Source organism: Phaenicophaeus curvirostris, chromosome 2 (assembly GCF_032191515.1).
Source record: "Phaenicophaeus curvirostris isolate KB17595 chromosome 2, BPBGC_Pcur_1.0, whole genome shotgun sequence".
In the NCBI taxonomy this organism is placed as follows: Eukaryota; Metazoa; Chordata; class Aves; order Cuculiformes; family Cuculidae; genus Phaenicophaeus; species Phaenicophaeus curvirostris.
This window is the reverse complement of record NC_091393.1, coordinates 89,247,172-89,270,721: the sequence shown is the minus strand read 5'-3', so window position 1 is coordinate 89,270,721 and position 23,550 is coordinate 89,247,172. Positions and strand designations below refer to the sequence as shown.

The 23,550-nt window shown below is 38.9% G+C and overlaps 1 protein-coding gene across 4 annotated transcripts in view; it reads left to right on the top strand.

Annotated features, from left to right (window-relative positions):
* Positions 1-23,550, top strand: part of KCNK2 (potassium two pore domain channel subfamily K member 2) — a 132,554-nt gene that overhangs the window by 53,991 nt on the left and 55,013 nt on the right. For all 4 annotated transcript variants that reach the window (XM_069852808.1, XM_069852807.1, XM_069852810.1 and 1 more), the window contains one exon: positions 12,457-12,574. In XM_069852808.1, coding sequence (XP_069708909.1) covers positions 12,457-12,574 — 118 coding nt within the window. The remainder of the gene's footprint in view (positions 1-12,456; positions 12,575-23,550) is intronic.

Here is a 23,550-nt window from a genome sequence, read left to right as displayed (position 1 = left end):
ATGTCCAGCCTAAATCTCCCCTGGTGGAACTTGAGGCCATTCCCTCTTGTCCTGTCCCCTGTCACTTGGGAGAAGAGGCCATCACCCTCCTCTCTACAACCTCCTTTCAGGTAGTTCTAGCAAGCAATGAGGTCTCCCCTCAGCCTCCAGGCTAAACAACCCCAGCTCTCTCAGCCGTTCCTCATAAGGCCTGTTCTCCAGCCCCTTCACCAGCTTTGTTGCTCTTCTCTGGACTCACTCCAGAGCCTCAACATCCTTCTTGTGGTGAGGGGCCCAGAACTGAACACAGGATTCAAGGAGCGGTCTCACCAGTGCCGAGTACAGAGGGAGAATAACCTCCCTGGACCTGCTGGTCACGCCATTTCTGATCCAAGCCAAGATGCCACTGGCCTTCTTGGCCACCTGGGCACACTGCTGGCTCATGTTCAGTCACTGTCAACCAATATCCCCAGGTCCTTCTCTTCCAGGCAGCTTTCTAGACAGACTTCTCCTAGTTTGTAGCACTGCATAGGGTTGTTGTGCCCTAAGTGCAGGAAAAACACCTCATCAGCATTCAGTTTCTATTTGATGTTCTGTGTAAAACAGACAACAGTTTCAGTACAATTATCACAGCACAGATACCGATACCAGCGTTATCTCCCGTCTTTGCTAGCAATCTTGGCATGACCAGAAAGACACAGGCTTTTGAAGCGTGAGGGGGTGACACAGCATCCCACAGCACATGGAGGAAAGATAGTTGTGGGAAGAGTACGCTTTGCTCGTTGTTGGGGTGAATGGAAAACTTAAATTCTTCTTGTTCCCTTCTGATCCTCTGTGAAGAAAAACACCATGATATGGAGGTAGGAGCATTCTGTTAACGATCCTTTTATAGGAGGGGAGCTGAGGTATAGGGAGCCTGGTCCTGGAAGTGCATTTGGGGTCCTTTCTTTACACAGATAACAAGTTATATCAAATTATTTAATGGTCAGGAATTAAGTAACTTGCCCAAAGTAGAATAGGAAATCAGTGGTAAAGTAGAGTTTCAAATCCATTTTTCCAAGTCTAGACTGTTGCTCTAACTATGGGCTCATATTTCTTCTTTACTTACCACTTTGCCACAGAAGCTAAATTATTGGAATACATTTTGTCTCTTTGGGTTTATGTCTGACTGCTGTTACACCATAATGTGCTGTTACTTCAGTTGGATGTCTATATGAATGAAAATAAATAGTGCATGGGAGGAAAAAGTAAATTATATTTAAGAATTCACTGAAAGCTATAAAATTGAAAATTAATATGTACTACTGCAGGAAGCTGGAATAATTAGTGTGTGTGAAGAAAATTACTGAGCTTACAGCCTATGATGTCTTCTTTAATCAAGTATTTACCTTGAGCCAAACTATAATAATATTCATTATAAACTTTTCCTTTTGAACTTAGTGTTCTGGGATTCCAGAAAATGGTTTAGCTCTGTTTCGTGGTAGTCGTTACTCAAGGTGCTTATCATGCTAGGCTTTTTCAGTCTTTACAACTTCTGATCTGCCACTTCATCCTTACTCGGAAGCAGGCTTGGCTATTTCAAGACTGCTAACTGGCAGTACAATGTGCATTGGCTTAGTCAGGTGAGAAAATTGGGGAGACTAGTTGGAGAGCTCAAATGCAGCTAAAAAAAATTGTACAAGTGGAATGGAAGTCTAGTTTGCTGGCACCCAGGGGCCATCTAGTTTCTATCACCTTTGCCAAAATCATCTCTTTATCTCAGAGCTGATTACAACACAGAGTTGTGTGCTTTTATATATGCACACAAGATAGAGAATTTTCCCTTCCTGTCTTTTCTATCCTTATTTTATCTCACCAGTTACCAGAAACCTTCCTAGCACAACAATATATACTGTTGCCAGGTTTTCAGGGTACACAGCTTTATTCCCTGGGTTTCAAATTCCTGAAAAGACATATTTTCACGATGATTGTGTGCCCCCTCTGAGTGTACTCAGTGAGAATTATACTTTTATAGAATTTATATACTTTATATACATGTGAAACATGGGTCAATGGAGAGCTGCTGTGTAGCATAGGAAAGGTGCGAAGCTGATGAAATGGAGTGCTCTGAGGATTACAGCCAAGTAGCCTCAGCTACCTCAGAAAAATGACCTAGGTCTGCCTCATAAATTTTCAGCCCTGTCCAGCAGCATTGTTCGTGCATTGACAACGAGGTGGTCTCCATGACCTCTCTCTCTGACTTCCATGGTCCAATGTTACAAACCTCTATCAGTGTAGACCACTTCATTTACTTATCGCCTCACTATTATAAAATATACCTGCAATGAACAACAGCAATGTATGACCCTAAGATCTGCTTCCACATAGATCTTTTTTTGATATTGTGTGAGCACTTCAATTTAGTACCATACTTCAAATATGCAAAAGTCATGCAGAGCGTGTATGTACACTTAAGAGGCAATTTCTATTCTGTTTGCTGTAGCCCGAAGCTGGTATTAACAACAATATTAAGTGGATCATTGCATGCCGTACACAACAGTGCTCATGTGGGCAGTGCACAACCATCAGTGGTGATACATCTACATCTACAAATAAACAAGTATCCCAGTGAACATATAAACACTACCTTAGTGAGTCTAGTCAGGATTAAGTAGATCAGCAAGCTGTGCGTGGTCTGGTGTTAAACTCAGTTTTCAAAGTTTCACTTGGAAGGTCTTGAAAGAATCTCAGTTATTAACAGATAAGAAAGCACTGGTTTGTTGAAAGATATATATATAATATCTAATACATTATCAGGGTGTAGAAAGGGATGTGGCCAGATGCTTTGCTACTATTCATTCTTCTGGAAGAAGAAGGTCTCTTGACAATTCATTGTGGATGGTGTTTTGATTTCTCTGTCCATGCCTGCTCTCAACTTGGCCCTGACAAGTATTGCAAAGGAGCTGCCAGGTGACAGAATAAAATAGTGAATATAGTTCAGGCTGTATGAATTTTATATATATGTGACAAAATATTTAAATCTAATCTTCATTTACACTAGGGATTTTTACATCTGGCATGGAACAGGTTTTCTCTCCAACACTAAGCTTTTTGTGGGTAGAAGCTGATAGAAACCTGGGTGTAATCTAGCTACACACACACAAATAACAATGAGCATGAAAGAATTAAAAAAATTCTCTACTTAGAGAACTTATATCTCTAATTCCTTCAGTTTAGTTCTAGTTCTCCTCCAGTGTGTTGACAGGTCCCTATAGTAAACTTGCTAATAAATATTTGAAAATGTTGGGGACAGTTTCCAAACTCAGATGCAAAAAGTGTATTGCCAAGTACCTAGAAAAATCTCCTGTTGTGTTTGTGCACCATGCATAGTAGCAAATGGAAAGAAACCTTAGGTTACATTGCTGATGTTCAGGTTGCATGCATGTCCTTCTGCAGTGCTGCACAGCCATAAAGTACATTAATACAACTTCATCACATCTCTTGGGGTTAAGAGTTTGTCTCTGGGATCAGGTGAGTCTAACTGAATAGGATATCCAACAACTTTGCAAAATGGTCATTATTATGGTTTCGTACACCTCATTCCTCTATAGAATGGTTTGAGTGGTTTAAATTGGAAGGGACCTTAAAGATCATCTAGTTATAGGAGGGAAATGAATTTGCTTTCCAACCCTCAGAACTAATATTGTTCCTAGGAGGTAAGGATGTGATCAGTATTGCATATTGATGGATATCTTGGCAATGAGAGAAAAATATTTGTCCCCTGCCAAAGAGAAAGCCGATTAAAAAAAACAGAAGACCTTTTTAATGTAAATGTCACCTAATTATGTATTATTGCTCAGCAGTTAGTTGTTTTAGTGTTGACCTTTATAAACCAAAATGGAAACCCTCTTCCTTTTAATACCCAAGGATCAAGTTGCTTAATGTATTATTTTTGCATACAAAACCTGGAAATGAGATAAATTTCAGTTATATTATTTTAAGTATCTAGAGTGTCCCAGCGAGCGGGTGTGAATTCTGTTCATTGTCTTAGTGAGTTAATTCTGAAACCTAATAAAGAGCTTTCAAGTAAAGGTGCACCGAATTTAATAACAGAACCTCATTTCTGGTTCCTTTAGCAGAAACATCCTTCCAACACATCCATTCTGAAAACCCTAGAAAGTGGAAAATAGAGTATCACACTAAAGACCATGATCTTTTAATATGCTCAAAATGATAATGTTTGTCTCATAAAGCCTTCATTTCAAAATCAGAACAAGTTTTCAGGGTGCTACACCAAGCTGTCTCAGCAATAAAGGCTTCAGCAGTAAAAGACTTCTAAGTTCAGCCTCTTTCAGGGTACGTATATTCTTCTGCAAATTGAATGTCCACAAAAATGTGCTTGCATTTAAAACAAAAAAATAGTTAATGAATCTCTAGGATTAGCTGAATTGACCTCAATCCCACAAGCTGATCTTGGGTTCTGCATGGGCTTGTAGTTAACACGAGGAGAACAGCTCTCCATGCTGGGGTCCACAGTCATGTCCCGTGCCTGTTTTCATCTTACATTTGCATCAACTGCTTTTTCTCTTTTCTTTCCATTCATCTGTTAGACTGTGAATGAGATCAAAATGTGTTTTATTTTTATCTCCCTTGAGGGAAATTTTTTTTTCTTAATCTCTCTGGAGGAAAGCCTGACACAGTTATGAATGACATAGGAGCAACGTTCCATTCATCAAACTGTTGTCACCAGAATGTCCTCGTTGCTTCTTATATGATTAATTATTGTAAAAAATATTTTACTTTAAAACATGCATTTTCTGTAGCTTCATTTTTGTAGGTCAGGGCAGCTAGCTACATTAAGTTGCACATCCACCAGTAGCTGATTTTGTTTCTTTTTCACAGGGTATTTTAAAACTTGCATAGTAGCCCTGAGAAACTAATTTTGCAGCATCCTCAGGAATATGTTGTTTTGTTTCAGCTGAATAGGCTCCTTGAGCTGTCTGATTATGTAGGAAACTGTTAAAATAAAGAAGTGTAAATCTTTCTCTTCCAGTGATTAGAAGGCATTGGAGCTAGCCCTATCATTTTTGGAAATAATAAATCACAGAGGTGCAAAGATCTTGTTTTCAAACAGATCTGAAATTTATTTAGACAAATTTAAAATTTATTAGCTAAGCGTATTAAGCTTGAATCATATTTTACTAATTCTTTGAATCACAACATTCATAGATATTCTGAGTCCTATGAGCTGTAGATTATGGGTCCTCTAAGCAGGAACTTTTTGAGAGATTTTGAATGTACCAGTTTAAACCGTGAATTTTATTAGTCTTTCCTTTTTGTGATTCCTTCCAACTTCTCCAAAAGGAAGTAGGAGCCATCCCATGTCTGGATCCTGACCTGGAAGCAGCAGGTGGTTATGCTTTGTAAACACTAAAGCCTTGAGAAATTGATGCTGCAGCATATTTTATTTATATATCTAGGGATCCAGAATACCGTTGCATCATTTTTTCAGTGTACTGTCCGCATGTAAGGCATAAAGCTTGTGACGAAGTGCACATGCCAGTAGAAGAGCTGCCTGTTGCTGTTTTCAAAACAATGTGAAATGAATGACTTCTAAAGTAGTTAAAACATGAATGGTGGGAGCTGTAGTTTGTTGGTGGTTGCCTTCTGCATATGGCAGTTCTCAGTAAGGTGTCTGACCCTCAAAGCACTTGAGCTTATGCATTCTTAAAGTATACAGGTAGTCCTAGCAGATACAGTAAGGTTCTGTTTCTCTTTTCTCTCACTGAGTCTGTAAGTCTAGTTTTCATTCCAGTATTTGCTTTCTGCTTCACTCATCAGAAATAAACATTCAGATGTTATTGTTTCCTTCCCCAGTAAAGCCACCCCCCCCCCCCAATTCTACCTGTATCCTCAGCCCAAAGGAATGCTTATTAAATAAAAGATCTCTGTGAAAGGCTTTCAATCATAACCTTACCCAGACCTGTCCTCCCCACAGATACCCTCCTGCTATGGTCGAATCCAGATGGACTGCAGAAGCCCTGGGGTTGTGCGCATTCCTTGTTTAGGATTGCTCTGTTTCCTGCTGTCCTCTTGCAGCCAGATCCCTTCTTCTGGCTCTGCACATAGCACCTGTAGGGAGGGAAATTTTTGTCAAACTGTTTTCCAGCAGTGTATACCCTTCAGTGACAGGACAGCTCTTTTTTGTCATTACTTTTTACATGGCAGTTAAATCAAAAGGATTATTTTAAGCAAAAAGTCTTCATTCTTCATGAGCATGACAACAATAGAGGTTTTTATTTTTGAGAAAATTAAATTCTAACTGCCATTATCACTTCTTTGTTCAAACAGGTTGGTTTCTAATTCGTTTTGCTACTTCTGGTGTTGAGGCTCTTAAAGGATACATTTACTTCAGCTGAACACTTTTACAGGACCTAGAACCTAGCTAGCTTGAATGCATCTGAATGACAGCTTTTGTCTTAGAAACGGTGGCAGATATGACTCATTAGTAAGTCAGTTTTGCTGAGCGGCTTTCTGCATAATTCTTCCAGTCTTTAGTCTCCAGAAGCAAAGAAAAACCCTCCTCCCTGAATGTGTATGTATACAGACATATATATATGCACAGACACAAAATTTATGTACATTGTCTGTTTGTAATGAATATTTAGAAACATAAATGTATTTTAATATGTTTCTGCAGTTTTAGTTCAAGTAGATTGTGAGCACAGGGTAAAAAAGTTCTACAATTCTTCAGCACGTTGGCTACTGGTCTCCAGCGAGGACTACAGTTATATGTTATAGAAACAAGAACAAAAAACATTAGAATGTAAACATAATTGCAGTCTCTTTCAACAGCTAGGATCAAAAGCATATGCTTTTGGAGGCTGGAGTATTGTTTGCTAAGTGTTAAGAGCATCCTACTGCACCTCTGAACAAAGGACTACCTTTTCCATTCTTTGGAAACCAAAGCTGAAATAAAAACACAGGGCTCCTGCAGTAGCTGTGCTGTATGAAATTCATCTTTATACTGGAGGGGGAGAGAGTGCTCTTGTCAAATGACAGCAGGACAGTGAAGGAAGAAATCCAGGCTGAGGAACGAGTTTCCAGAAACTTTGAGGCATATGTGACTTTTTGACATTGCTTGTTAAATGATTGCCAGGAAGCACAAGCGAACTGCTGACAAGCTGGGTAATGAAAGGCTCCATGCTCTGTATTTTATCAGAAGCATAATTTAAGGTACTTCTATTTTAATCTTTGGATAGAAAAGCTGAGAGTATTGAAAAGTTCTGTTACATCATTTCATAAAAGTGAAGTGACTGGAAGATGGTGCAAAAGCATGTACTCAAGAGTCTGGTGTGGAGCAAGGAGATGAACATTAGGGTGGCTGTTTTGACAAAGACTTGTTTCTGCCTGATCTCTGTATGAGACAGCAGTTGGCTACCAGAGACTTTCTCAGTTTATAGCTTCACTTTATTTTTCCTGTGGCTCTGCAGACCTGTGCTTAGTGGATATATCTCTATACCTAACAGATCAGCTTTTGTCAGTCACCTCCAGTGACTCCTAACAGTGTCAGAGGACAGGAGGTTTAAATCTTTGACCTACAAGAGTTGTTTTCTGTTTTCACAAAATGACTGTCTTGTTTGAAAGGCTAGTTTATCCCTCTTTCTGACAGAAAAAAGTCACAAAAATCTGTGTCTTAATCTGCAAGGGTGGCTCAGCATGGTCCATACAGACATATATTTCTGTGTGAACACAGAGATGCGATAATACAAAACTGTGTAATGTATTTAAAAACACAGAGATTATATACAGAGTTTTCATGATTTGAACTGTTTCAAGATTTAAAATACGCAGAGTTACTACTGCTATTGTGTAAGTTAGGATAAGATGAAGGGCTCAGGTGACAGCAAGAAATTATGAGGGTGACATGCCAAACTTGTGAACTTGTGACAAATGAAATGGTTGTGTTTGCTATAGTAGTAAGTCATCAGTCAAGAAAAAAGGCTAAAGACCAAAAATAAAGTGGCAGAATGGCACTGACAATGAATAGAATCATAGAACCATAGAATCACCAGGTTGGAAAAGACCCATCGGATCATCGAGTCCAACCATTCCTATCAAAAACTAAACCATGCACCTCAGCACCTCCTCCACCCATCCCTTAAATACCTCCAGGGAAGGTGACTCAACCACCTCCCTGGGCAGCCTGTTCCAATGCCCAATGACCCTTTCCGTGAAAAAGTTTTTCCTAATGTTCAGACTGAACCTCCCCTAGCAGAGCTTGAGGCCATTCCCACTCGTCCTGTCCCCTGTCATTTGGGAGAAGAGGCCAGCACGTTCCTCTCCGCAATTTCCTTTTAGGTAGTTGTAGAGAGCAATAAGGTCTCCCCTCAGCCTCCTCTTCTCCAGGCTAAACAACCCCAGCTCTCCCAGCTGTTCCTCGTAAGGCCTGTTCTCCAGCCCCCTCACCAGCTTCGTCGCTCTTCTCTGGACTCACTCCAGAGCCTCAACATCCTTCTTGTGGTGAGGGGCCCATGCTATCTGAACACTGAGGGAGAAATTTTGGCCCTTAGTGAAGTTAGTGGAAGCCAGCTGCATGAGCCTGTATTTTTATTCCAGGCTAAGGAAATATTAATATCCAATATTCCAAGTAAATTTGTGCTGTGAATATAGTCAGAAAGAAGATGCTACTCTGAAATCAGTGCCCTAAAATGCATGTATGTTAGGAGTCGTGTCATATATTATTTGCTTTTAAGATTATATTTGGGAATAGTCTTAGAAGCTTATAGTCACTGACCAAACTAAGAAGAAAAGATGTTCTCTGGTCCAAAGGACTGAAAATGCAGTTACCCCTCCTGAAAAATCTGCAGGCAACATATAAAGACTTCATGAGATTCAGTAAACCGACAGCCTTACCTAACTGTCATTCTTGTTTGTAAGAGAGACTCTTACAAAAGGAATATATTTAAAGGAATTTAAAGGAATATATTGCAGCAACTTTGTTAGTATTTCAGGCTTGCTCCTCCCAAACATGGGAACGGCACAGGAGGAAGCATAATAATGTGTGTTTGGAAACTTAATAAGTAGATGATGAAGAAAACATCATTTGGCCCTTTATTACTAAAACTATGTTTAAAATAATTGATAAGGTAAATCAGTAAAGGTACAATGAAGGTCAGTGAGAAATACCGGCAATAAAAAAATTACTTATATACAGTATTCAACAGATTTATTTAAATAGGTAAATATATTATTTAATAAGAAAGAGTCTTTAATTTGGGAAAATAGAGACAGCTGATGGGTCTATAAGATCATTAATTTCTTCAAGGAGACAAATAAGAATTTGCTGTTCAAGTGTTTCTCATAGCATAAGAACTTATGAAATTAATTTGAAGCACATAAAAATCTCAAAAGGGAAATGTTTTTAAATTATAACTACAAGTAAAATCAGAACATACTGCCACAGTATGACTTTGCTCCCAAAATATATGTAAGCTGCGAAAGCAGCTTACGTATAAATTCTTACATATATCAATTCTTACATATATAAATTATATCTTACATATAATAATAAATAATATCTTACATATATAAATTCTTGGTAAAGCAATCCACCCAAGCCAATCTGAGCACCATGATGCAGATGCAGCGCCCCCCACTCAGAAAATTCCACAAGCTCCGCTTAGTCAGAAGCTAGGACATGTCTACTTGCCCCAGTTCTTATCCTAATTAGCATTTGTCTAAAATTGGAGGCAACAATAGCGTCTATTTGTGTTTGTAGCCATCTGTTGTGTTTTGTTAAGTCTGACCCTACAGAGTAGTTTGGAGATAAATAGTATTTTTTTTACCTGGAAGTCTGTAGGTACAGTATAGTGCAGTTAGGAAATGCATAGCATTAATGGATCTTATCACAGAATCACAGAATGGTTTGGGTTGGAAGGGACCTTAAAGATCATCTAGTTCCAATACCCCTACAACAACCAAAGACAACTTCCAGCAGGTCAGGTTGCTTAAAGCCTCATCCAACCTGACCTTGAACAGCTCAAGGGTGGGGCATCCATGATTTCTCTGGGCAACCTGTTCCACTGCCTCACCACCATCACAGCAAAAAATTTCTTTCTAACGCTTCGATCTACCCTCTTTCATCTTAAAATCATTACCTCTTGCCCCATCACTGCACTCTCAGATAAAAAGCCCCTCCCTGGCTTTCCTGTAGCTCCTGTAAAGTCTACTATAAGATCTCCCCAGAGCCTTCTCTTCTGTAGGCTACACAAGCCCAACCGTCTCAGCCTGTCTTCATATGGCAGGTGGTCCAGCCCTCTGATCATCTTTGTAGCCCTCCTCTGGACTCTACATTGGCAAATCTTTTGTACAAAGGATGTTTGGATAGTATGGCTTCAAAAATGTGTAGTGATCATATAAGGCTATGAAAACATTTTGCATCTGGATCCGTATAAAACTTCCCTTTGCTAGACTGCCTAAACAGGTGTGTTGCTCTGGGTAGTATGTTCATCCAGTACAATAAACTGTAATAAAACATGAACAGTCCCACAGTACTATATTGATCCACCGCTTTACTATATGATGTCCTCCCTGGAGAACATGTTCCCATTTGAATGTAGAAAGACTTGTGATGAAATTTCTTAGTGCACCAAAATGAAACAGTACTCAAAATGCATTCAGTAGGCTTCATAATGCAGCACACTGTGGTTTATAAGTCAAAGGAATACCTGTATTGCATAAATTATAAAATCAATATAAGATATTTTTTTCACATGCTACTTAGTCATATGTACCCCTTCTTACAGTAATGTAAACACATCAGTATCAGTGCTGCTGTATTTGCTGTTGCCAAGTTGTGTGTGATGTACAAATGTAGAATAAGCTTTATTCTTCCAACCTAAAGGAAAATTAAATTCTCTTGCCCTTCCCTTTCCCCATCTTTTCTCCTCCCTTAGTAGGATTGAAAATTCCACATCTTTGATGTCTGCCTTTCCGGTATTTTAGGAAAAAAGTAAAAATGAGAACAGTTGATGGTATAGGAGAAAAAACAACGTAAGATCTTTGTAAAAGTATCCCAGCTGCCTTTCTGTTGATAGCCCTGGATGTTGAAAGTGGCTTAGGTGTGGTAGCAGTATCCCTGTGGCTGTGGAGATGCAGCTGTGGATTTACAAATGGCTACTTTGTGCATCTGAGCTTTGAAAACGTCAAACTGGAAATGCTGGATTCCAGTCGAGATCCTATCATGAAAAATTGATGACCTGGTTAATCCAGCATTGGTATTTTGTCATTTCTGTCCAGATCAACTGACTTCCATGGCCACTGTTTAGAAACAAAAATGTTTTCATTTGCAAATTATCAATGCATTTTGGGATTGAAAAAATATTGCTACTGCCCACTGTTCCTCTGCAACAGACTGCCCACACAGAAAACCATTCTGGTCTGCCCTGTTGCTGAATATCTTTATGTGCTTAATCGTTGTTGGACAAATTGCCAAGCAGAAACTATTAGTTCTCTAAAATGTTCTGTTTCACAATGCAGTATTTTTTGTTGTCTTCTGTTGAACACCAATTATTGTTATAAAGATCATTGTTATGAAACAAGTCCTGTTTTAAAATTTCAGAATGAAATGATAACTTATATTCCTTAATATATTTATTACAAGTTTAAAAATATTTCCTTTTGATGTGTATTGTTTAACTCACATAGCGATGTGTATATCTACCATAGAGATATAATTAAACAGGAATACTTTTTGTGATAAGAATTTACAGGAGTTGCTGAAATAGAATATGTTTCATATTTCTCAAGACTGTGAAAATGTCAGTAGTGGCAAGCTTGTTCATTTTAGCTGCTAGAACTGAAGTTTTCAAGAATAATATTTATGAAATGTATATTTGTATAACCATGAAGATGCACACTTGATATTTTACTCTAAATTTTGTATTAATATAGTGAAAGTTTTATAGCCATACATGTAATTGTTAATCTTTAATTACTGAATTATCTTTTCTACAGAAGTGATTTAATTAATTGGAGTTCATTAGATCCAAAACAATGCATGGACGTTTTTTCTTGGAGTTTTAAAATGACCGTATTTTAAGAAGAACATTTACTTGCCTAACTAAGTAGATGAATATTTTGGAAAACTCTCATTGTAAATCTTTGTCTAATGCATATTTTTCTTCACCAGGTAGTTCCAATAGTAAAAATAATTGTGTTTGCCATCTAGCTAAGGTGATGCTGTTACTGATATTGTGGGTTTTGCATTCTCCTTAATGGTCTGGACTTTACAGCTCTGCTGCATGCTGAAGTGCTTGGGGTGTCTGCTGAAGATTAAATTGTAGCCTGACTCAATGATAAAACCTGAGCAGAGCAACAGTGCTCCTTTTCTGGTTTATTGCTTGGATTAAAAAAGTGATTTAATCAATTAATTGTGTAATGTATATTAATATCATTGTTTCATGAATATTGACAAAAATCTTTTTAAACTTGCAGCAAGTAGTGGCAGCAATAAATGCAGGAATCATACCTTTAGGAAACACATCTACTCAGATCAGTCACTGGGATTTGGGAAGTTCCTTCTTCTTTGCTGGCACTGTTATTACCACCATAGGTAGGACACAACTTATTATCTTTTCATAGTAAACGAGCTGAAACTCTTTTGATTTCCAGTGTGTATATATATTTGTTAATGGTAAATCTTCCAAATCTTCTGGTTTAAAGTAGAGAGTTACTTTTAGTTGCAGGGGCAGAAATCTTAGCTATCCGTAAGGATCCCTAGCTAAGTAAGCAATTCTTCTAGGGAAGAAAAATGCTGCCGTATTATTTCTGCGAGGTGACTAGAAGAGGTTGCAGACACATTTTCAAGGGGGGATTTGTTCAACTGTGTAATCACAAGTGTTAACTAGGGCATGATTTAAAGCACATGTGCATTAAACCTTGACTGAGACTTATGGAGTTTCAGGTCTGTGTAATTCCATTCTATAATGTTTTCTCTAAATTCTGAAAAAGATGACAACATGGCAAAGATTCAGATCAGCTTAATTTAATCAGTTATAAGTGTTGTACTGATAGGCAGATTTACATACAAAGACTTACTTTGAGGCTTATGTTGCGTTCAGAGAAATCCTAAGCTTTAGGGTGATTTATCCGTGCTCACAAACCCAGGCAGTTTTCTGGATCCTTTCTGCATTTGAGAGCTGCTGTCCCTCTGAGCAGGTGTGAATAGGAGCAGTGTTTGATCTTGTAGTTTCTTCCTTTGACTACAATATAGTGCACATGCTATACAGTTCAAAGATGTAGTACAGCTCACAGATCATATAAGGGGCATCCACAAAGGTGTCCAGAAATTTGAAGAAGAAATCAAATGAGAAATATTTAAGACTTGCATTATGAGGGTAATATATAAGGAATTGTAGCATTGTTGCAGTAAGTAACTTTATGGAATATTTATATGTATACTGTGATGGAAGGGGATGTTCTTTTCAAGCACTATATGTACCTTAGCTCTTTTTTATGTAGAAGTGCATGAGTACTAGAATTTTTTTGTGTATTTGAGTATGTACATGCCTATATATATGTATAAATATTATGTATAATATTTTTTTCACATCTAGCATAACTGAAGCACAAGGTTAGTGAAACTTTTACCTCCCTGAGATTAGTAGCAAACAGTGGTTTTATGGTTGTAGGTCCACAAGGTAATAAAGAAAATAAGTATTGGAAAATCTGATTTTAACAACTTATAACTAAGAAAAGCAAGAACCTTGAAAGAATAGCTTTATGATCAGTCTTATGTCATCCTCTTCTGACAACATAAAACTTTATGTTGTAAGTAAGTATCCGTGGTCCTGTAGAAAGTGCTTAATGTTTGTTATGGTTCCGAATAAGGATAAAAGTTAACATATGAAAATTGTTCAAGAAATTAAATTATTCAAAATATTACTTTAAAGCCATGGAACATTTTGTTTTACTATTTTGTAAAACTAAGGCTTTTCAAAATAAAAATGTTTCCTGATTTGATTTATTGACCTGATTCAATCTCAACATGCCTAAGTCCTGCTTAGAGGAGAGAGTGGGATCTGCAAAGGCATTCAGGCCACAGATCCACTGTCCCCAAGAGGCAAGATAACCCAATAGGAAATACATTTGAAAATTAGTATTTCTGTAAACCAGAGTAGTCAGAAACAGGTCAGACTAGGAAACTGTAAATATTTATTTCAGGTCTTGTGATAGAAAACTCAGAAAAAACTAGGGAAAGAAATCTTCCATGAAATATTTTTACTTTCTTCTGGGAAGTTCCTAGTCAATTATAGATTGGAGCTTTGTTTCGTAGGATCTGAGGACAGCGTGCTTACATAAAAGCCTTAGGGTGATTGGCACTGTCTTGCTGCAATGAAACCTCTTCTGAGGGCTTGAAGCATGACAGCAGCTGGAGCTGTCATGGAAAGCCCTTGGATTTGTGACTTACCTGGGACAATGGTGACAAGCATAAAAGTTGGATGTGCTTTCCCTTATATTTTTATTATTACGTGCCATCAAGTGATTTTGTGCTCAGAGTTTCTTTTCTTGTATGAGTAACCTTTTGAAAATGAAGACATTCCTTACAATAAAGGGGCATATGGTTATCATGTAACTTGATATTTTAATTTAGCAAGAGATTAAGCATGCCATTTATGAGCATCTCCAGAGAGTTTCTGTAGATTTCAGCCAAAAAACTACAGATATTCTCTATGGAAAAAGACAGGACTTTATAAAGTCATAAAACAACTTTACAAAAATAATTTATAAAACTGATTTTATAAATATGAATAAAATTTATAAATATTATGTCCCTTAGACTGTATACCTTAAGAAGTACTTCAATAGAAGAAAAAAGGATTACTATCATTTAGAGAAAATGATAGCTTTTCAATGTTGCAGCAGGTTCTCTAGGTTTCCAAACCTCTTATTACTATAATTTAATCTTATAATTTCACTCACACTCTTCATGGTGCCTTCTTAGAAGCCAAGAAATTCCAATGGAACCAGGAGTTTATTTATGTATAGTTTTTCCCAAACCTTTCTTTAATGACTGTAGCACTTGAATCCCCCAAGTATTTGGTTCCTGTGAAGAGGGGATAATAAATAAAGCCTTTAGCATTTCCCTAAGCAATAGATTATTGCTTTACAGTAACTGTTGTTATTGTATCACAGTAGTGACAAACATTTAAGTGAAAAATATTGCCCATGTAATTTGGTGGCTGTTGACAGCAGTCCAAAACCATCTGTAGTTTCCTACTCATCTTGGACTCCTGTAGGCTGCTGAAAGGTTCTGTGAGGGGGCATGTAAATCTATTGAGCTTCAAAGCCAGCGAACAAAAGCAGAGGTAACACTATAGAAAACATGGCTTGATATTTATGTAACAGGGTTTTTTATTCTCTTATAATCCTTCGTGTTATCCAATAGACGTTACAGTGCATATTCTAAAATTACTAAACACAGTTTAAATAGAACATAGTCTGTTGTGCTGCTACTGGATCTTTCCTAAGGAGTGGATTTAGTTGAAAGATCAGGATAAAACAACTTCACAAGACTTTATTTAGAAAAGATCCTTTGTAGGCTTTTTTTCCCATGTCTGGATGGATTGGATTTGGCTTTGCATTTACTACTGTGGAATAGCATAAAACTTGTTTCATGAAGAGATCTTGCTGGTTATAGGTTTGGCTTGGTTAGTTAGGGGTTCTATCTTGTGGATATGTTTCTAGAACAAGTATGCCTCGTCTCAACAAAGAAATATGAAACTATGTGATTACTCTGTGTCTATGGAGCAGTTTCAGACAGCCTCCCAGAGAGAAAAGGGCAGCAGGGGGAAATGGGAAGGCAAAAATTGTCTATGAAAAATACTGTTGCATTGCTCCCTAGGATACTGTACATGCTGCAAAGTGCAAAACTTAACTCTGTTCTTCTACCTGAAAATGTCATTATCCAGTTAGTCCTGTTCTAAGACTACATGTCCAAAGAGAAGGAAAAGGAGAGTTGAAAAGAAAAGCAAGAAAGAATGGTAACTCAATCATAAAGCTAGAGATAGTGCTGAGGAAGAAAAGAAAATAAACTTTATGCCACCTCTTTTTACTCTAAGACCTCATTGTTCATACTGTGCATGCTTTTTTTGTCATCTAGATAATTTCCTTCCACAGACAGCTTAACTCAGAAATGGGCATACAGACAAGACCTGAGAACACCCCACTCCCCCTAGACAACTTACATATTATAGTCTGAGAAAGTTTTGTACTGGCAGCAGGGTGGAAAAGGAGATGTCTCTTACTACAATCCTTACACCTTTATCAAGGAAAATGAAAAACCAAAGTAGACACAGAATCATAGAATCATAGAATCATAGAATGGAGACTTTAAAGATCATCTAGTTGAAGCCCCCCTTGTCATGGGCAGGAATACCTTCCACTAGATCAGGTTGCTAAAAACCTCATCCAGCCTGGTCTTGTACTCCTCCAGGGGTGGAGCATCCATAGCTTCTCTGGGCAACCTGCGCCAGTGCCTCACCACCCTCACAGTAAAATATTTCTTTCTAATATGTAATGTAAGTCTCCTCTGTTTCGGTTTAAAACTGTCGCCCCATGTTGTATCACTACACTCCCTGCTAAAGAGCCCCTCCCAAGCTTTCCTGCGGGCCCTTTTCAAGTACTGGAAGGCTGCTACAAGGTCTCCCTGGAGCCTTCTCTTCTCTAGGCTAACCAAGACAACTCTCTTGGGTTTTCCTTATATGGGAAGTGCTCCAGCCCTCTGATCATCCTTGTGGCCCTTCTCTGGACTTGCTCTAATAGATCCATGGCCTTCCTGTGCTGAAGACTCCAGAATTGAATGCAGTACTCCAGGTGAGGTCACATGAGAGCAGAGTAGAGGGGGAGAATCACCTGCTGGTTGCACTTCTTTTTAAGCAGTGCAAGATACGGTTGACTTTCTGAGCTGCAAGCACGCATTGCTAGCTCATGTTGAGCTTCTCATTCAGCATTTGTCCCATTTTAATTTATCTGCTTTGCTTCTTTTGTTGTTCCTGTGACAAAGTGTCTGAATTTGACCCAGTTATTGGCTGCTGACAAATAGTAATTCACTTGTGGAGAGACCTGTTAGGGTTAGACAATGAAATTTTCCAAATATTTCATCTGAACTGAGCATACTCTCTCCCAGGACAATAGCAACTAAACAAGATTTGCACTGTAATTATTTCTCCCAGGAACAGTGGACTAGAGTGTGTATTACCACTAAACCTTTGATTTTCTCCTTCATTGGTTCAGGCAATGAGAAAGGGGGCTTGTTTTATTTAAATGCTGAGAAAATAACACTTGGACTGTATGAGGCTCAGAAGTAAGAATTAGGAGAAGACTGCTGAGTGCTAGGGAACCTGGAACTGCAGAGGAGAAAGGAACTTGGTGAAAAGATGAATGGAAATTATATTAGATGAAAAGCTTAGTTAGATATATTGAGGTCTTGTAGATCAGAAAAAATTAATTAAATTGAATGAGCACATCAAAGGAAAGAAATTGATCTTCACTGACCAAAACAACAGAGACTAAGAGAAGAAGAGGGCCACTTTTTTCCCTGCACATGCTAGAATACTCAACAACACTAAGAGACACTCTGAAATTGAAGAAGTGCAAGTTTATGGGATGATACACGTCTTTAATTAACCAAAGAAGTGCTGTTTTTTCTAACAAATAGCCCTATTTTGATACACAGGTATCTGACCTGTGGTTGTAAGGTAAATTGCAAGCACTTGCATGTTCTTGGGCCATATTCCTAACAGAAAGGACCTGATATTTCTGATGATGTTGTTACTTTAAATTATTAGCTGTATTAGAAAAGCTTAGGGTGATGTAGCCTCTTAGTAGTGTGAATGTACAAGGGAGCTTTTGTTGACCTGGTTAAGTTCTGAATGCTGGACAAGAAACTTTTTTTAAAGGGATGTGATGGTATGAAGGGATGCTGTCTGTTTAGGGAAGGTTGTGGCGTCAGTGACATTTCATATCCCTTTTCATATGTTCTTTGCACTGATCTTTATTTTTTTTAAAACATTTTTCTTGTCTTCATTATTTGTCTTTTAATCCTGATTCAGAGCACTGCCCACTACTTATTTTAGTTATAAGACTGAGTTTCCAACTATGTTTATATTTTGGAATATTTTTTCCCAACATCTGGAATACTTCACAAAATTGATGTGGTTTCATTAAAATTTTGTTTAGTCAAAAAAGTCTCTTTAATTTCATTGATAAGCTTCCTGCTAGACAGCACTGATGGTTTTATTTTGGTGTGCTGTCTATTTATTGTTGGATATTGCAAAGCAAGGTGGAGGTCGTGCCATTTTTGTAGTTTAATATGCTTGTACATTCTGATCTTTTAATCTTCCTTTTCCTCAAAACCAGCAAAATAATTATGTTAAAACAAATTGCCAGGTATGCAGCTTTCCATCACTCTTGGTAACTTCTGTAATTTCCTGATCAAGAAAATGTGCTTAACACAGTTCTGCTGATGTCTTGCTGTAGATTGAAAATATCAGTTCCTCAGTTGTGACACAGTCCCCAATTTACTGAAAATGAGCACTGACATTTTTGCAGCTTACTCTGTTAATGTTAGTGTGCTAATGGAAATGGATTTTGTTTATATTCAGATTTCTCATCACTGGCTGATCACTACAGGGTTTCTGACCCTCCCAATCCTGTCCATTTTAATTTCCAGGTTACGAAAGTTTGTTGTTACTAATAAAGGAAAGGCTGCCAGGAAGAATTGCTGAATACGGTTACACTGTTTGCAGAATGCCAGGATGAATGAAAGTATTTCCTGCTCCCAGTTTTGTTTGTTTTGGTAATTGCATCAGGAGCAGTGCAACCAAACATGAGAACCTCAAATCCCATGAAGAAACAGAGGCACAGGATCTTGGAAAATACAAAACAAAGTGAATGTTTCTACTAAACAAAAAGTAATAAAATGGGAGTCACTGAGTGTGTAGGTTTTAGAAGTCAAAATAAAAGCACCTATATGTAGGGTTTACATTACATAGGGGTTATTTGTTGGTGAGTTCCCTTTTGACCGTGTTAATCTGTTTACCATTATATGCTGCTATATCACAGCTGTTTGCATGTACTGTTTAGCTGAGCTGTGGAACAGGACCAGCTTTTGAAAAGGGAAAGGCAGCCCTAATCAATGCCAGATTATGTATTTTGGTTTTTGGTTTTGTTTTTTTTTCTTTTTTCTTTTGGAGACTAACAATGTAAGAGCAGTGTGTTGGTGTGTAACCTTCTATGAAAGTGAAGCTGACCATCTCAGCTGGACTTCCTGCCTACAGATTACTTTAGAAAGTAAGGCTCTTTTAGGTGCCTTTAGCACAAGGTCTGAGTTCTGAAAACTTAAAATCATGGAGTAGTTTGCGTTGGAAGGGACCTTAAAGATCATCCTGTTCCAACCCCCCTGCCATGGGTAGGGAAGTCCCACTAGATCAGGTTTCCCAAGGCCCCATCCAACCTGGCCTTGAACACCTCCAGGGATGGGGCATCTACACCTTCCCTGGGCAACCCATGCCAGTGTCTCACCACTCTCATGGTGAAGAAATTCTTCCTTATATCAAGCCTAAATCTGCCCCTCTCCAGTTTATACCCATTCCCCCTTGTCCTGCCACCAGCAGCCTTTATGAATAGTCCCTCTCCAGTTTACTTGTAGCCCCTTTCAGGTACTGGAAGGTCGCTATAAGATCTCCTTGGAGCCTTCTCTTCTCCAGGCTGAACAAGCCCAACTCTCTCAGTCTGTCCTCATATGGAAGGTGCTCCAGCCCTCGGATTATCCTTGTAGCCCTCCTCTGGACCAGTTCCAACAGTTCCATACCCTTCTTATGTTGAGGATTCCACAAGGTGACACAGTACTTCGGATGGGGTCTCACAAGAGAGGAATAGAGGTTTAGAATCACCTCCCCTGACCCTTTTGATGCAGCCCAGGATGCAGTTGGCCTTCTGGTCTGCAAGTGCATGTTGCCGGCTCATGTTGAGCTTCTCATCAACCAGCATGCCCAAGTCTTTCTCTGCAGGGCTGCTATCAATCATGTCATCCCCCATCGTGTACTGAAATAGGGGATTGCTACGACCCAGGTGTAGGACCTTGCATTTGGCCTTGTTGAACCTCATGAGGTTCTCACAGGTCCACTTCTCCAGCCTGTCCCTCTGGATGACATCCTGTCCCTCTGGTGTGGCAACCACACCACTCACCTTGGTGCTGTCTGCAAACTTGCTGAGGGTGCACTCATTGATGAAGATATTAAACAGCACCAGTCCCAGTATGGACCCCTGAGGGACACCACTTTACATGGGTCTCCCTCTGGACTTTGAGCCATTGACCACTACTCTTTGAATATGACCCTCCGACCAGTTTCTTATCCACTGTACTTTCCACCCATCAAATCCATATCTCTCCAATTTAGAAAGAAGGATGTTTTGGGGGACCATGTCAAAGGCTTTACAGAAGTCTAGATAGATCACATCATTCCATTTACCTGTGTCCACTGATGCGGTCACCCCACCATACAAAGCCACTAAGCTGATCATACAGGATTTGCACCAGGTGAAGCCATGCTGGCTGCCATTAATCACCTCCATGTCCTCCATGTGTTTTAGCAGAGCTTCTAGGAGGATCTGTTCCATGATCTTCCCAGGCACAGAGGTGTGACTGACAGGTTGGTAGTTCCCAGGGTCGTCTTTTCTACCCTTTTATAAAATGCGCACAGCGTTACTCCTCTTCCAGTCACCAGGGGCTTCTCCTGATTGCCACGACTTTTCAAATATCATGGTGTGTGGCTTGGCAACCACATTGGCCAGTTCCCTCAGGACTCTGGGATGCATCTCATCAGGTCCCATAGACTTATAAATGTTCAGGTTCCTCAGGTGGTCACAAACCTGATTCTCCTCTACTGTGGGAGGCGGTTTATCCCCCTGGTCACCATCTTGCTGTCCCTTGACCCAGGAGTGATGAGGGGAGCAGTATTGGGTGAAGACTGAGGCAAAAAATTTGTTAAGTACCTCAGCCTTCTCCTCATCTGTTGATATGTGATCACCATTTCCAACCATCAGTGGGGGTATGTTCTCTATGTCCTTCTTCTTTTGATTGACGTACCTGTAGAAGCCCTTCTTGTTAGTCTTCACTTCCCTTGCCAAGCTTAGCTCCAGCTGCACCTTGGTCTTCCTGACTTCATCCCAATATAACTGGTCAGCGTTCCTATACATGTCCCAGGTTACCCATTCCTGCTTGCACTGCTTGTGCAGTTTCCTCTTCTTCTTTGGTTTAACCAGCAGGTCTTGACTCAGCCACACTGGTCTCTTCCATTCCCTGCCTGGTTTTGTACATACAGGGACTGTGTGCTCTTGTGCACAGTGTGTATGGAAAGCATCCATAAGTATTTTCCAGCTCTGTTCCTCTCCCTTGTCTCAGAGGAGCACGTCCCAGGGGGTCCTTCCAAGTCACTCCTTGAAGAGCTGAACTTGAAAGTCTCTTGTTGAGCAATTTGACAAATCTGGCCAAATAGCATATAGCAGAGCTTTATACCAGGTGAGAAGTTGCCCAATGCATGTCCCACTTAGTTTGTCTGTCATACCGACCTGAATGTAGGATGGGTTGGGTATTTTTCTGGGAACTAAGATCTGCAGAAGATTATTTGTGTAGTACTGAGGCCTTGCTCAGTGTACACATCAACTGCACATCTGCTCACAAGTCCTAGGATTGCCTATTGTCACTCTGGCTGATTTGAACAGGGCGGGAGCTAGTGTTCATGGGGAGTATCTGGGCCTGGATATTCCTGTGGTGTACCGAATTGGAGATATGCTGAAAAAAAGGCTTGGTTTGCCTGGATAGACTCTTAGTCCCCTGTTCACTCTAATATTGATGTGTAAATTGTACTGTATAATCCCTGACAGCTGGAATTAAAAAACTGATGGATTCTATTTCAATGACATTTGAAAGATACCTACTTTTTTCAATTTTTTTTCCCCAAAGAATGTAAAAAGGAAGTTACATTGATAGTTTAGAAAAGCTTAAAGTTTTCTTGAAAAAGCGAACTGCCCATAGTATAAAATCTGATGTGTTGTGGCACCAGTATTATGGAGTAAAATATCATTGAAGTATCACTGCCATGTATGAAAATATCCATTAGCATTTTATAAAAGTGATGGTGGGGTTTTATGTACTGAGAGCTCTCTGTATTTTATAGATTTCTCATTATTGCCAGCAGCTTAGTTCTATTAAAAAAATATGAAAAACCATATGGGAATCTGGGTAGAAATGCAGGCGAGGAGGAAATTAACAAAATCCATTAACGTTTTTCAGTGAGTCTTTTGCTGTTTTGAATCCTCTGGTGCTTTGGAAAAATCTCACCCTCTGGTGTCATCCTGTTTTTGCAAGATCTTCATCAGTCAGTATGACTGCAAGCAAAGTTAATTCATACCAGATGAAGTTTTAAGTGTGTGGCCCCATGATATACAAGTGAGGTACCTAGGGACTTTCTGATCATTTATTTCTGATACTTGACACAATGGTGTACTATATCTGCTGTTGAAGTTTGGAAACCATGTCACTAATTTGAATGGTGGAGATTGAAATCCTGCTGGAGCTGGGAGGAGAATAACAACTGTATTGGACTCTCCCTCTGAATCTGAGTAGCTTTGCCTACATTGCCTGTGAGCGGCAAGGCTGATTAAAAATATTTTAAAATACTAAAATATATACATATTGCTAAGAATGATTGGACTAGAAGATTCTTGAGATTCTAGCTCAGATCTTGATGTGGGTTAGGAATCCATATTTTTCAGGAGTACAAGTTTATTTCTACAGTAACTTGCATATAACCTGTGTATGCAGCACTTAAGGTAAAAAGGATAAAGCGATAAAAAATAATCTGAACTGCTAATGCAAGTGCAGTCACTGAGTACAAAAGTTATATTTTGATGGCTTTGGTATTTTCATTTAGGAGGAGAAGGTGTATACAAAAGTCACCTGTTACTTGCAGGTCAGTAGTAAGATAGGTGATATAAAGGACTCTTGGGATGCAAATTTGCTTTAGTAGTAAAATCCTGCATATGCATTATCCTTTCCATCACCCTTTCCTGGTCATGCTAGGTTTTACCAATGAATAGTTAGATTTCCAGGTGTGAAAAAACTGGGATGTAAGCAAAAGGAAGGACAAATGTCTGCTACATATTAGCTAAAAGCAAAAAAAATATGTGTAGTGGTACAACTGTTAGCCTGTAAAACATATGAGTTACTCTCTTTCTCATAGTGTTCTTATATTAAGTACTAATTGTTTAAAATTTTGGTCTAGATTTGCACAGACAGCAGGATCAGGAAGAATAACGCCTTCTAGTTAATATGCTTTCTGAAAGTTACACTATTCTAGTTAAGGCAGTCTCAGATTTTTTTTTTTTTTAAGAGAAACGGTTGGAAATACTCATTGATGGTAATAAGAGATTAAGATCTAAGTTTTTGGCTTTTTGGTTCTGTGTGGGCAAATCTGCAGATAATTTTGTGGCTTTAATAGAGATGTGCTTTTCTGTCCATTCTGC